This window comes from Amblyomma maculatum, chromosome 1 (genome assembly GCF_055883805.1).
Source record: "Amblyomma maculatum isolate TAMU_Amacu chromosome 1, ASM5588380v1, whole genome shotgun sequence".
Classification (NCBI taxonomy): Eukaryota; Metazoa; Arthropoda; class Arachnida; order Ixodida; family Ixodidae; genus Amblyomma; species Amblyomma maculatum.
In genome coordinates, this window is record NC_139344.1 from 343,150,017 (window position 1) to 343,166,288 (window position 16,272).

Genomic DNA, 16,272 nt, shown 5'->3' on the forward strand with positions numbered 1-16,272 from the left:
TGCCATTGTTACCCTTCGACCTGACTATTTACTGGTGAGCGCAACATTATGGACTTGACTGTCGTTCCTAAAGCTCCTCAGCATTGACGTCGTCATATTGTTACAGACTAAATTGTTCATAATCATCCTTTCCTTGTGGTTAACGCACAGTTAATCCCAAAGCAGGGACGTGACGCAGTTTATAATTATTGTTAGACTTGAATGTCACTTATTGATGAGTTCACATTGCGAGATGAGGGTGTGATAAGATATATAGGGCTTGATTTCTTCCTCAAATGGGGTTTTTGTATATCACCTTAAACGGGATTTGATCGCCAGTGGATACAGAACAGACAAATGAACAAATGGTTGTTTTAGGCTGGTTCAGGCGGATATATATATATATATACATATATATATATATATATATATATATATATATATATATATATATATATATATATATATATATATATATATATATATATATATATATATATATATATATTGTAACAGCCACAGAATTACCTGCAACTTCCTCGCTAAATTCTGCTTCATATATTCTGTGGCTGTTACAATTCTGTGGCTGTTACAATATATATATATATATATATATATATATATATATATATATATATATATATATATATATATATATATATATATATATATATATATATATATATATATATATATATATATATATATATATATATATATATATATATATGAAGCAGAATTTAGCGAGGAAGTTGCAGGTAATTCTGTGGCTGCTACCACATATGATAGACTGCTATGGAGAGGACAACCTGATATGTAAACTGAGACCAAGTGCCTGGTGCAGAATGCGCAGACACTTTCTCCTCATCCACGACGAGAAGCGGAAAAAAATAAAGCAAAGAATGTTCATTTCTAATTTCCAATTGCAACATAGCAAAGACCTCCAGGGTAGAGCTGAGCAGTTGATGGTTTAGCTGCGGAGCGATGTATTTGTGGCCTTATAAGAAAACAAATATTTGAAGCCAATTGGGGATGGCAGGACTTTGCAGTAGCGCGACGAATGCGGCGGACAGGATTTCGGCTATATCCATCACGCCTCATTCGTCCCCTTTTATGCACACAAAACGAATAAAATTCAGCGGTCAAAAGCTTCATATATCTGCAAAGGAAATTCATATGGACCGCATTCTTAGGAAACGGGTTTCTCATCTGATTAACGTCGGCAATTTTTGTTGTTTGTGTGATGGTCGCCACTGTTTCAAGCCGCCGTGATCGAAAATGTTAACTCTTTCAGCGGTGCAGTACTGAAGTGCTAGTAATCTAGATAAGATAGGCTGCCCATTAGTACATTTAAATTGTGGTGCCTCCGTAATCTAGTCAACGGTGACACGGAGGCACAAAGAGAATCAAAACTTCAATGCATGTCTCTGGGGCCGGGTTCATTTGCCAGCCGCCTAATTTAATGCGCTCATCTTTGAGAAAGTACGAAAGTAAATGAACAAAACTCACATGGGCGGGCAGCATATAAAGCCTTATATAAACCCCGAAAGCATATGTGCGGTGGTATACACAGACAGCTATGACCGAAACCACAGGGATCTAAAGCGTACATGCGTGGGAACTTATTACCTGAAACGCGGCGTTATCGACTATATAGGTGCAGACCCGCGGAGAAAGGAGAGCAGTAATGGAGGACATGTGTCTATATCTATATAAGCTCGCCCTCCTGTTCTGTTTGTACGAAAACCGCAATCATTAACACACCTCCTTTGTGTTTCAAATTAGGAAGGACTATGACTGCTGCAGGCGTTCAGTTAAGCTTGTAGCGAAATCCACTTCAGCCATCTTCAAGAAGCCGGAGCGGTATAGAATAACCAAGGGGTCGAGAACACATCTCCATGTCAGACACTGCACAGAACTTCGAAGCGTAGGTATTAGCATTCTTCATGAGAAGGCCCCAGTCACTGTCCTTACAACATTTTAATATTATGAGCTGAGGAAATAAGCTATGCATTGCTAAGAGAAAATAATGACAGATAGCCGCGGCCCGCAACAGGTACTGTTTGCCTCGTAGCATGTGTTGATAATTGAAAAAAATAATGACAGATAACCGCAACAGGTACTGTTTGCCTCCCACTGGAAACATACCCCCCCAAAAAATGGATGTCTATATAAGGTACCGTTAAGGGGCACTGTGGGACTTATGAAGACAAGACCATGCATGCAGCTAACACCAAAATATAGAACGGGATAGAATCTTAAAGCAACGTATCCTCAAAAGGGTGCAAGAGCGAGTTCGACAATTCGAGAGAATTTTGTCTTGTTAAAGTCCGAACCTTATCTATAAGAGTGAAATCTCGATGTGCTTACAGAAATGTTGTATACAGCAGTGGCGACAAATTTAGTTTCATGAAAACATGCGAATCTTCTCGCTTTATTTTAGGAGTCTGTACACAGGCAGTTGCTCCAGAGAACGAAACTTGAGACGAACTTTGAAAACCTGCAGTAAGTAGCAATGGTCCTGACCCAAATGCAACAGTATGAAAAAAAAAAAATTAGCGTACGGTCCCGCTAACATCATGAATCCATATGGATTTGCGGTAGCATGCATATGGCCAAAACGCGCACTTTCTCGCATTTTCTTAATTATTCGTATTTGAAATTAACTTGAAACGCGTACGTTCTATGCTTTTAACCACTGTTCTACACCTCTCACATCACTTTTAATCCATTTTAATCTGTTTCACCATAATTTGCCTACTTCTCTAAGCATAACTACGCTCGAAGCTTTTCCATCAAATGAGTCCATTGTTCTACAACCTACAAAAAAAGAAAATGCCTTCTTCTGATGTTTTGGTCATCATTAGGGCAGAGTAACAGATCATGAAGATCAAAGCAATGCCACCCATACTTCACCCCCTGTGCCTCTATAGTATGGAAGCCTAAAAAAACGTGCTATCACCTGGGGAGAAGAGGGGTTGGGAGTGGAGTTAGGTCGGTTTCTTCTTCAGTCTGTTCTGCATGCTGCTCTAATGAGGACTGAAACACTCGACGAATGTTTCATGTTACTTCATATTGTATTTAATGGTCCGCCTGAGCAAAATTACCAGTGCGATTTTTTTTTTCTGCCCTTACTAAAGGTGATTTCTATTTAAGGCGTAATTTATATTTGATTGCTCACAACTGTATTTTCTTTTTCTAAGCTTGTTCCGGTAAGAAAGACTTCGATAACCGAAGAAAGCTTAATTGTCACAAAGTCGACCCCTTCACACAAAAGCGTGAAAGCAAATGAAAAGTAAGAAAATAAAGGTAGTTAGCGCAGGTGAACTTTCGGTAACGACAACCTTATCGCGTCTGCAATTGTTTATTACTAAGGCTCGAACGTATTTTCTATATGCTTGACCTAGAACGACAGATGTGTGAAATGTGGCACAACGTCAAGCGTCTTAATGGATGTTGGCCCTTATCGCGCACTGTGGTAGTTGCATATAATTAGCGTGTTACGCATTTGTTAGAACGCAGGCGGTACAGAGCTTCACGTTAAAACATGTCTGCGATTATTAGACACAGTTGCAATGCGCCTTCGTTTTGGCAATGCTAATGAATCAGGACTGCCAAATGAATTCTCTAGCCGTTAATATTAAGATATAGTCAGCGTCCAGGCAGACTGTTCAATTAATTCGCTATTGAAATATGCCAATATACTATCTGGTCCTTTTTTTTTTTTTTTTGCGTGTGTGTGCCAAATGTTATACACAGCACTGGGTCACAGGGGATGATATCACTGATTGACAAAGGAAACTAAAGCGCAAAAAGAATAGCACACTAAAAGAAGAGGCTACACAAAACAAGCGTATCGACCAAATAGGTCGCTGTATTAACATGCACCTCGTTGAACATCTGTTACCTCGGAAGGAGACTGCAGCCACGAAATTAGGAGACGCCTGCTTCTGGGAAAGAGAGCAATGGTTAGCCTTGACTGCCTAGTAAAGAGCAGAGACAGTAGTCTGCCAACCAAGATCCGTATAACTCGTGCTGTGGTCTTTCCAGTTGTGATGTATGGATGCGAGAGTTGGACTGTCAAAAAGGCTGACCGCCGAAGAATTGACGCGTTTGAATTGTGGTGATGGCGAAGACTCTTGAGAGTTCCTTGGACTGCCAGAAGATCAAATCAGTCGATATTGTCGACCATAAACCCTGACTGCTCATTGGAGGGTCAAATTCTAAAGTTAAAGCTCAGCTACTTTGGTCATCTGATGAGAAGAGAGGAGTCGCTGGAGAAAGATTTGATGTCGGGAAAGGTTGAGGGTCACCGGAGAAGGGGTAGGCAGCGAACGCGATGGTTAGATGGCATCCTTGAGGCACTGCAGATGAAGTTATGTGATGTTAGGAAGATAGTGAGAGACCGGAAAGCGTGGCGTGACATGGTGCATAGGGTCGCGAAGAGTCGGACACGACTGAACGACTGAACTGGACGTTGAACATCGCAGATCATTCGACAATGGCACGGGAACGCACCTTGCAGGTCATGTGAAAAAACAGCGCAAGCAAGATGAACCCTGCCGAGCTCAACTGCATCAAACTACAGTAATCTTTGTGCATCGCGACCAGAGGACAAGAGAGATCGTGAAAGCGTATACCTTATCGCTAAGACTGAAGCCTGTGTCAGTGAACCATTTATTGTGCTGACTGGGAAAAAGAGCTTGCGCTTTTAGATAGTAACGGCTAATCATGTTCGCTGTCTTGTTAATTGACCTCGTTTTTCGTTCTGTAGTTTTCATGTAACCCTATATATTGTGAGCGTGGAATAAAACGCGTTTGTTGCTATAGTCTCGTCCTGGTGTGGTCTCTTCTTTTTGCCCTCCTTCACTGATTGAATTTTTGTGTTAAACTATAGTAATTACTGGGGTTAATAGTGTTCAAAATCCTGCTTCACTACACTGCTTGGAACATTCAGCGGCTCGCTGGATGCTTATGCACACGAAAAAATGTTCCGAAATCTACTTCATACCTGTCTGCACGCGTTCCAACAGAAACATCATTACTTGGTGCTGTCACACACTTTGCGGCGCTTATACTTTCTCCAGATACGTGGATGCGACATTGGAGGCAACGTGTACATTTTCCGATTAATATGTTAGATGTAGTTATTAATCTGGCGACTAGCTAATAAGCATATATAGCTCTAACGTCGCAGAAGCGCCGTCATGCCACTGGGCGCGACAATATTTGGCTTTTTCTTTCTTTTTTGCCACTGCGACTTTTCAGAAACCAGTCACGATCCCTTATATAGCCGAAAATGTTTAAACCAGACATCGCATGTGGAAGTTACAAGCTGCAACATCGTCCCATGATTATTGCTCAAGATCTATAGCGATAAATTGAAATTCTGCATTTGCACGCGTATACAGACAGCGCTAACGCGATCATATTTTTGCAAACACGAAGAACTTGTTGTTGTTATGCATCGACGAATGGAATATAGTCAGCAGACTACGAAGTTACCTTAACTATATTAGAATATACATTCCCACAACTAATGATTAGCTCGATAACCGCACTTTAGCAACCCTCATACATTGCTTCATGCTTCGCCTGCTATACCTCAAGCTGTTTTGTATCCTTTCATGTGACTTGCTAGTTACGTGTGCTGGAACAGTAATTAGAGTCTAACCCCGTTCCACAAGCTATGGTATAGTATACCCTTAGGACCAGAAATAAACAAACTGCTCTGTTTATCGAATACAACAAAATGAAGTCTTAACATTCCTCATTGGCATGCAACTGTTCTTATGGAGACATACGATACCCCTCTTTTTAGTTTCTCTTTCTAGTGAACACACGTGCATACGCCATGTATGTACATAGTCGTATTTTCGTATTATTGACGATACTGCAAATTTAGGCGACTTGCACCCCCCCCCCCCCCCCCTTTTTTTTTTTACTGCCACCGGGCGCCGAGTAAAGGCTTGAGGAGCATGTATACCTCCTGTGCAATGCCTCTATAAACATACCTACACTGAATCTATCTAGTTCCAAACACCCAAACCACCTAGATCCATAGACTATTTCAAAAGTGATCATAAATATAGGCGTACAATTATTTTACACACGCATCCATCATTCCTACAAACGCCGTGGTTACGTAATCACAGATAAAGAACGAATGATGAGTGTACATTATCACAATGAGCATGCAAAACAATAAGCGCTAAGAGGAGGTAGCCACAGTAATCCCGCTCACATGCAACCTAAAAGCCCTCTCTCTATACAAGCCGTCACAGATAGGTCAATGAACCATAAGAGCTTTTGAGCGCTGTGTCAAGTTTGCCGCGTAAAATCGAAGCGGCAGTGAAACACCGACAGCGTTTGGCCGCGGTCCAGCGACGCGACAGGTTATAGGTGACATGCTTATGCCGATGCAGAGCTGATAATTCTGCACGACTATAGCGAATGCCGGAAAACACCGTGGTGTCCAACGTTCGAACTGAGGCATCTTCTCTGAATCACTCGCTCTGCAAATGTTCGCCGACAACTGAATACGCCTAATCGTACATGTGCGCTACGTAAGTTGCCCAAGCACGCGGAGATAAGGCGCTCTCAAACTGCCGCCTTCGTCGCAGTGCATCCTAAATCACAGGGAAGCCACGCGGAACAGATCGTCAGTCGCCTCTCCCTCCGGCGCTCATCAGCTGATGGGCGTATCTGCTGACTCCGGATAATGAAGACCCTACGCCGACGCTCTATCGCTCCTCCGTTCGACGACAGCCCACCAAGTGGGCCGGCATGCTGGCGCGCACGCTATCGCGCCGGGAACGTGCCCAGCTATCAGGGCCAGCGCGGCTCCCAATGGGCCGCCGTGCGCCGAAAGATAAGGCGGCGTGGTACGATAAGCAAGCAGGGGGCGGGGGCTCACCGGGCGAGAGTATCCGGCCCATGGAGTCCGTGGCGTAGGCGGCGTGCTGCGGCATAGCGGCCAGCGACGCACTGTTGTCGTACACAGGCCACGGCATGTCCGAGCGAACGTACTGTGCAGGGAAAGGCGCGAAGCCGTTGGCCGCTGCTCCGCCGCCGCGTCCATCCTCGACGAGCGCCGCCGCCGAGCCGGGGCTGAGCGCGGGCTGCAGAGCGTAGCCGTTGTGCGTCGCCGTCGTCTCGAGCGTCTGGGCACCTCCGGCCTGCCACGCTTGGGCCTGAGGCATGTACATGCTCAGCGGCGAGTACATGGAAGAAGGCGGCGAGCCTCCCAACTCGCCTCCCTGGGCTTGGTGCGCCGTGGCGTACGCCGGCGGGCTGAGGCCACCGCCGGCCGCCTTGACGTAAACCTGCTCGGTCTGACGGTTCGGGTAGGGCGAGGAGCTGGCCACAGCGTAGCCCTGCGCGTACTGGGGTGTGCCGTACGTGCTGACCATGATGGTGGAGGAGCCGAGCGACTGATAGAGCAGCTCCTTGTCATCGCCCGCCGGCGGCAGGGCGTCCACCGGGTTCAGGGCCTTCAGGCTACTGATGCTCGCGGGGCTGTGCTCGTCGCCCGGCGCGAAGCTGCATGTCACGGCCACCGGTGTGGGGCCCTGCGGACCCGACGGGGAGCCGCTCGGGGGAGGGGCCTCGGCCGCCGAAGGGGGCGTGACCTCAGCGGTGGGTGACGCCTCGGCCGCGTCTGCCCCCGATGTGGCAACGCCGCCGCACAGGGAAACCTGGGGAACTTCTGGGGAAGGCGCTCCGCCCCTGGCTGCGGGGGACCATGGCTGTTGCTGCTGCGAGGCCGCTGAGGCCGCCGGCGGTGCCTGCGACTGCGACGAGACTGGTGTCGCCACCTGGTGGACGACCTGCTGCTGCTGCTGGGCGGCTTGCTGCGCTGCCTGCTGTGCGGCCTGTTGAGCGGCTTGCTGAGCAGCTTGTTGGGCGGCTTGTTGAGCTGCTTGTTGAGCGGCTTGCTGAACAGCCTGCTGCGCAGCCTGTTGAGCCGCTTGCTGGGCAGCCTTCTGTTGCAGCTCTTGCTCCATCGCCCTGCGCAGTGAAGAAAAGAAAAAGTTACATACATGAGGACATTGTCAGCCGTTCTGTACTTCTTTTCGTGTTTACTTTTTGATACTGCTAGCGACAGAGTTGCGAATTTATATGGAAGCTGGAATTCCTTCTTTTCTGACCATATTATATTATATGCAATATAAAACTATGTTAGCTGCAGTTACATGCAACTCATTAAAATAAACAAAATGAATGTACTAATTTAGAGGTTAAGCAGAATCTTCAATGGAAATTTCATTTGTCTTATACAAACATTGATGAATCCGATCATTGCCTTATAATGCCAAGGAAAAAATTCTTAAACTTTCTGCAACCCATTCATAGTTTTATCGTATGAGATATTTAATTATTTCGATTATTTGACTTGCTAATGCTTCGAACTACAAAAATATCGGTCACTAAATTGAAAGGAGCCTTGTAAATTTCTTGAAAGTACTTTTATCAAGGACAGAAATTATCAGCGCGAAAACAAAGCTAAATATCTTTCTAAATGATAGGTATATGAAGATTAAGTACATTAGGAAACACGAAAGGTTAGTGAAAACGACTGCAACACTTTAAACATATATGCGAATATCGCGGAAACATATTGGCTAGTATATATCAGGTGCTCAAAACCTTTCATCGTAAGGTAAGAGTCTACGTGTAAAATAGTAGCTTTCCTTTAAGATGTTTTGAATTGCAAAAGAAAGCATCACTGGCTAAGTATTAGGTACTAATGGGCGATGCAGGTATACCGGGCTTTTCTCGGCGAACACTTTCCGAAACGGCTAAAAACAGGCATGTGTCAGCACATGCCGGCGTCGGTGCTCAAAATGACCTGCCAACTAAGTGGTGATTTCCAAATGGACCACCATTGAAATTGGCCATGCTTCCTCATTGTCCGCTCGTATGGGGCTACTTGCACTTTTGGAATTTTTGTAGTTAGGACTTGGTAAGAGTTTCTAGAGTAAATTATGTCTTTTGCGGCTCAGAAGCCTCTTTCTAAAAAAAATTTAAAAAAAAACAACATTTTTTTCCCCATTTCGCTTTCGAACTCCCTCCAATGAATTTTTTCAAAATGTTCGCTGAAATGCGTGAAATAAAGCTGAGAAACACGCAAGAGAACCATTGTGAGCAAAAGAGTGAGATGCTATGTGGTATAGTTGCGAAATCGAAAATCTGAAAGCAAGTCAGCATCACTCCAGTAAAGATGTCTTAGGATCTCGACGTTCAAGTGAACAATGCACCGAATGACGTGCCTGTGCGGTAGCCAGCTTTCTCAAGGAGAAACGGTTTTAAGCTAAGGTTGCTTATTCAGAGTTAACATGCAGACACAGCTATGATATGATATTGTCTCTTTTGAGAACGACTGTCCGAAACATCACTCAATCAGATCTGTTTGGGCTCAAGCGGCACAACGCAGTGTACCGGAGAAGGGAGTGGGTTGGAGGGGGCATTATTTTATCGGAAATACAGCTCTTTTTTAAAGAGCTAAGAGCTATAGGTGACCGTACGATTAAAACAATCCACAAATAAAGGCCATATTGCTTCGAACATCCACATTTACTCACAGGTGGCTCAAAAACGTTCGTAAACCGGAAGTATAGGCTGAAAACGAGCTTCCCGGTGGGTACTTGGGTGGGTGGTATACTTTATGCTATAACGTCTCTGTATCACCCCAAGTAAAAGTTGGTATTGAGTGTTAATAGTTTTCGTCCGCAGCGCCCCTTGTGGATCCTCATACACGTACATGCACTTGATAATTCATAGCTAGTTTATTAATTAGTGTTTCTTGCTACGTTTACATGAACTCGAACAGTCGAGTTAAATTGAGGGAAAGAGTAACACCATCGAGGAAAAGAGCAGAGGATATTTTCGTCCTTCCTTCTCGAAAATCGCCCTTTCCCTTGAATGTTGAACTGGGCTCCATTCTGTCGAAATCACGTATACAGGCCATCTGTTATCTCGCATGTACTCATTAACATACAGCCGAAATATACCACGTTATGTGCAAGACCACACGACATATACGTATACAAAGTCCTACTTTAACCAAGTCGTACACACGAACGTGGCATACGTGCAATAACATGTATCGGTTGTGCGTCTGATCAGGGATCCAAAGGTCCCGTGCTCGATTATCACCACAGGAGCTACCCGGGTTGACAGGAGCTACCAACATGCTGTATGGTCTCGTGACGTCCCACAGCCCGTCTACCAATCAGTGCAAGGATCGTGACCCGCCAATTTGTACTGCTTTCTTTTTTGTTTGTTGTTCACAGTGCCGACAGCGCCTGCGACGACAACAGTCGACAACAACTTTGACGCCGGACAACGTCGCGTTGAAGTCGTATTACCTGACAACACCTTGAGGTCCAAGCCCTGTATACTGACAGTAGTAGGAAAAAAAAAACGATATTATATCATTAAGGAAAATGTCACCACTGAGCTGCACATGTCTGCATAGAGCCTGTAGGAAGTCTGCCATGCTTACCTGAGCACCGTGCTTCCCGCTGCCTTATACTAAATGTCAACGGTTCGTAGTAAAGTTCTCAAATACTTGTAGGAACTGAAAGTTGACTCAGACTACTGTGAGAGATGAAGACTCATTGACAACACTGTACCACACTATATCCTTGCGGTAAGAAAATAGATATATACCATAAGTACAAACTAAAAAAAAAAAAAAAAAGCTTTCTTCTTTTAGAAGGAAAAGAAGCCAACAGCATTCAAAGGAGATGCGCAGTTGTTACCACTAGGAAAAGAAGCACCAATCATTACAAAACCTCAGCTAAACAACTAACCGGTAGGTGTCTGGGCAAGGCGATATGAATACAAAGCTAACATGAGTGCAAAAAAAAAAATTAAAACATGTATGAAGGCAAAAACAAAAACACCCACAATACACACTGCAACCTACAGAGAGAAACGTGAATGCTAGTTTGCAGCGTGTATGCCGGGTGTTTTGTTTTTGCCTCGTTGTATATGCCTATATTTTTTATTGTTTCTATTATTACTTTTTTTTAATAATTTTTATTCTGTCATTCGTTGTACTATTAGCAATTTTTTCTGGTACACTTTTTTGCTCTGTGTTCGGTTTGAAGTGAGTACCTGTGTCCTTATATTCTCTCCGTGGGCGTGTTGACGCACTCATCTTAGGTGTGTGTGACAGGTAGGGCGTGTGCCTAGGGGAAATATCAGCAAACAAATGGGCGCAAAATTATGGGCTCTTTATGATATACAAAGGGAGTCAACAACCACTTTCACAAAGAAAGGCATTTAGGATCATTTCTGATAGTGAAAGCTACACTAGGCTAGTAGAAGCGAGTTTCGACGTGCTTGTCCTAGGTCTCAACTACGCGCCGTAACCATGGCAATCAACTGCCGTTCTGCGGGTGTTCATTCGCTGCGCCAACTCGTGACGTCACGCGCCTAGTTATGCAGCCTTACTGTGCATGCGCAAACCGTTCGGCAGTCCCCTCCACTGCATCGGTTCTCCATCCTCGCGTCTGACTCCGTATGATCACGTGGCTAACTGTACAGTTAAAAATATAAACCTGCGCGTGTACGCTCTCTAGTCACATGCGCCACGGTTGAAGAAGCGGAAGATGAGCGCACGTACACTGCGCGGCATCTTCGGATACTGCGAGAAGCTGCGTCGGGCGACCCGGAAATCATTGCATGCTTGGCGTGAGGACGCCCAACAGCGTACAAAAAACAAGAGAAGGAAATCAATCCTTATTTAACAATATAGTTATAAGGGAGTAATTACTCATTGCATCTACCCAAGCGCAGCCATACGGCTACAAAGGAAAGCTATACAGCTTTCTCAGAAACTTCGTAGTTAAAGAAAAATTCGTCCTGATCCGGGAATCGAACTCGGCACCACCGCCTTTTCGGGGCAGTCGCTCTACCGACTGAGCTAACCAGGACGGTCAGCAGATCAGATGGTAGGGCGAGAGCGAATTGATCTATAACTCGAAGTGGCAATGATGTTGGTCAAATATTTAGGGGAATCCCTCATTATTACAAATCTACTCCACCTTGGGGGATTCCCTTAAATATTTGACCAACAATATAGTTATTATTTTAGTATATTTATATAGGCCACCCGTTCACTAGCCGACGTAATGACCTCCCCTCCCCCTCCCGCCATCCCTCTCTCCCTCCCTCCCAATATGAAGTCGACTCTGCACAAACAGTAAGTATTCTATTCATTAGCACTCCTCATCATCTTCCAAAATTTCTGGAAAAAATATTTTCGCAGGTTATGGTTACGACAACGTCTGACGTGTGAAATATAATTTCAGTCACATGGATTCGTGTCTGTACATTTACCGGGCTTATAGTCATACAAATGTGGGCATTTGAATGTTTTTGTCACAGTACAAAACTGACGTACAGGGCAGCCTAACCTGCTTTCATCATATGGCTTGCAGTGAAGCCAAACAATACAGCCTGTCACGATTGCAACTTTTCCTCTCGTTTAACTTCTTTCCCATTTAGTTCTGTTTCTTTGGTACAAGTTTCGTTTAGGAAAACAACTTCGCAGTATTATAACTCGAATGTTGCTGAAGTAAAGATATATTTTACTTGAGGGAAAATAGGGAGGTCTTAATTCGATGAGCTTAAATGGATGAATTACGTGAAACTTGTTGCCCTAAGAAATGCGATTCCCTTTTAGCGCCAGCAGTTTCAGCGGTAACTGCCGAAAAGATCCGCATCATAGTCCAGGCTTCCCCGCAGTGTACAGTTGCAATTATAAAATTATGGCCTCACAAATGACTTTGCAATGTTACCAGTGAAAAAAAAAAAAAAAAGCTCTACCAAAGGTAAACCCATGAAAGTGTTGTTGGGTGGTATCAGACGGACGCATGGCAGCGCACAAATGATGGCTGCGAAAATCTAAAATTTCGGGAGTGATGATGCCGCTGCGAGTTTTTCCGCAGTACTTTAAAGTATTGAGGAGAAGCCTGAACAATGTCCGAATTTTGATCGGTCCTAATGCATTATTTTAAAGGCTAGCGCATGCATGCTTAGCCTGCATTACGTGAAAATTTGATAAATTAGAATCCTTGAACGTTGCTGAATTTTCAAAAAATAAAATTAGCTCCCTCTTTTTTTTTTTTTAGTGTATACTTGTCGATGACGATATACTTGAAATTACACATAAAATTAACCTTGAATGCAAATAAATAGTAATAATTGATTGTTTTGAAAGTTATTTAAACTTATTCAGGACCTGGAGATTCAGAAGAGTTAAAGAAAAAAAGCCTCTCAACTCACGTATCGCTCACAGTTGAAGAGGCAGGGAAAGTCTAAAACCCACATCGACACTTGATTCACCACTTACAAATCGGGCCGGGTTTCACATGAATGGCATTAGTAAAACATGAGGTTTATACTTTTTGGTGTTTATATCAGAATCAAGGCTCAATTTTTTCGTCAACTATTATTTCTGATATATATATTGCCTGTTCTCAACGGTGATATCTCGTTGAGTCTGTACGCTTTAGAGTCGTGCACAATTTATCTCGGCCTGCTGTTAGCACCAGCAATAGGTTTTGTTGCACCACCACATATGCCAGCATCACCCCGGCATGCCTTTGTTAGATGAAATGCAGCGTCACACTAACTTTATATAGCAAATCCGCAAAGAAGCTACCGCTGTAAAAAGCGAAGTACGTTGGCGTTTCAAGCTTGTACAATACAATAAAGTCAAGTTTTCCTGGCTCCGCGGGAATGCTACGATACACGAGGCTTTTGGTAGAGTAAGGTGCCCAACAAGTTAGGAAAAAATAATCACATGGAATTGTGCCTTAAGAGGGTAGCGAAAGTCAGTTTAGACTGTTTATTGCGAGATTGGGCTGTAAACGCAATAAGGCAGATAATAGGAGGGCGGTTGATCTCCGACAGCAAATATACACAGGAGCCTATTCCACAATTGTTTTTTGTCGTTAATGCATCAGGACTAGATGCGCGCTGCTCACATAACTGACGAAGCAAAACGAAAAAGTAATTATTCTTCCGATGTGCTGCAGTTGCGATAGTGGTATAGTGGCCTGATTGCCAGTCAGAATCCTGAGAATCTAACTGAGTCCAGATTGTGTTCAATTTATTTTAGTTGCGTTCTTTTGCAAATTCAGAGCGTTAGCTCTATACTCCTCAAACACACAAACCTCAAGGTCAATTGATGATGCAGTTGTGACCTTGAACTCTTGTGCTGTGCAGCAAACATCATCGTCTTCATCGCCGTGCCCGGGCACGAGAGCACTGTATACTATCGCCGCAGCCGATCACGCCTCGTGTAAAACTGCAATATTCTCTCACGCTGTGCAGTAAACATCGGCTTCTTCATGAAGTTCCGCCAGCGCTACTCCTTCATTTACCTATTGGTAAATACGCCATACACATACGCCCCCTCGCTAAAGACCGCGGCCGTGCCAGTCAGGTGGCCGAGACCATAAAACAACGAGAAGCCACACTAGCCCCGGTTGCTAAGAAGCTTACCAAGCGCGGAAGCGAGCCAAGATTGAAGCGGTAGCAGCGACTGCGACGGAAGGCTGATGCTCGTTAATCTTGGTTTATGGATAGTTGAACCTCTACACTTATCTTTACTTTCAACTGATGGTTCCTAACTGGATTTGGCTTCTCTGCTGGCCTTAACAAAATCTTAGCAAGATTTTATTCGTCCTCTAATTTGGCCATCAAATTAGAGGAGAACAACAACTGGGTCAGTTGTTGTCAGTCCCTATTTCGGGAGCCCATTGGCCACTGCCGCTGCGCGACCTTTCTGGATTTTATAGGGTCCGCATGGGTTTCCAGGTTACAGCGATATGGCCGCCTCCCAGCTCTCTGTAGTTGCCTGACTGATTCTGTCTATATTGTCTTAGTTAAAAGGTAGAAGTGGCAGTGTGCATATTACAGCCTATACGTTGATATGCAATGGACAAGTTTTTCTGAAATTTGGAATTTTTCTTTTTCAAGGAATCTCGGTCAATCATCGCTTAACCGACTAAAATCGTCTGCAGCGTCGAGATAAGGAGTGGTGCTGAAACAATACCTTTTTCGTGATGTAAGCACACTCAGCAGTAGAGTGGCTACTCGGAGTCTAAAACCAAGGAGTTCAATAGCCTAATAAAAAAAAATTGCACCAATTTTATCGCTGGAGCATTGTTACTGCTAGACTATACCGTGCGTTACTCCCGGGAACCAGATCTGTAGCGTTTCCCATGGTAACATGGGCCTTGTTAGAAAATTTCTATCGCTATACTATTAAAATAGTGCCTTCTATGTTACATTTTGATCATCTAGCCTCAGCTCCCGTTATATTCGCGCATGCTGTCAAAAAAAAAAAAAGAAAGAAAGAAAGAACTTCAGTAAGCGACGTAGTTACTTTTCTAACAGTTCAAGTATGCATGTACTAGATTGATTATGTATTGCAAATTTGGAATAAGGAGCACGACAGTGTTTCCAATTTAATTCCGTTCCTCATCGCACCAATTTAATTCCGTTCCTCATCGCACCAATTTAATTCCGTTCCTCATTGGCTTGCGGGCTGAGGCTCTCCCTAAATCATTGTTCGTTTTTCATAGGTATACTGAGGATTAGCAACGCCGCAAAGGTCCCGACAAAAAGTCAGACCCCGAAGATTTTTCTCTAAAGCTGCGACAATTGGCCTAAATGAGTTTTCAAAACCAAACTTTTTTGGGGAGGGGCAACCACGCGTCCACCGCCTTCCTCCCTAACCCTCATATAAACCCGCATCTGCAAAGATCAAGAACAAGGAGGTTATATATATAAAAAAAAAACTATAATCTCCTCGGCCAGGGAGCGCTTAGCGTGCCTGGACAGTGATTTGAATAGGGGAGCAACTACAGTGAACTAGAATCTAGTTCATCATAGGAGCAACCTATCTTTTGCTGATGGTGAGCAACCGAATGGGATTATAATAGGGGACTAAATGCGTTTTCTCCGCTTAGTCGCGGCTGACTGTTGAAAATTGCCGACCCCTCGTCGCGCGCGTTGCCGAGCTCACGCCGACCACAGCGGGCCGTGCTCTTGAGAACAAAGGAACACGTGTTTACACAAATAGGCATAGTTTCGCGCAATAACAACAACGCCAGCTAAAAATAAAACACGCTAATGTATCTAGGTAGGTCGTCCGACTCACCAGCAAGATTACGGTTGAATATTCGCCCACGTTACGGCAGGGGATATGCTGCAGAGGACGTACAAGACTATAGCAGGCGGAACAAGTCCCCACGAGGCTGCGTCTGA

At 44.3% G+C, this 16,272-nt stretch overlaps 1 protein-coding gene across 3 annotated transcripts in view; it reads right to left on the minus strand.

Annotated features, from left to right (window-relative positions):
- The window catches only part of LOC146207620 (uncharacterized), a 122,814-nt gene that overhangs the window by 64,721 nt on the left and 41,821 nt on the right, over positions 1-16,272 (minus strand). For all 3 annotated transcript variants that reach the window (XM_084589233.1, XM_084589238.1, XM_084589244.1), the window contains exon 2: positions 6,896-7,989. In XM_084589233.1, the coding sequence (XP_084445359.1) occupies positions 6,896-7,989 (1,094 nt within the window). The remainder of the gene's footprint in view (positions 1-6,895; positions 7,990-16,272) is intronic.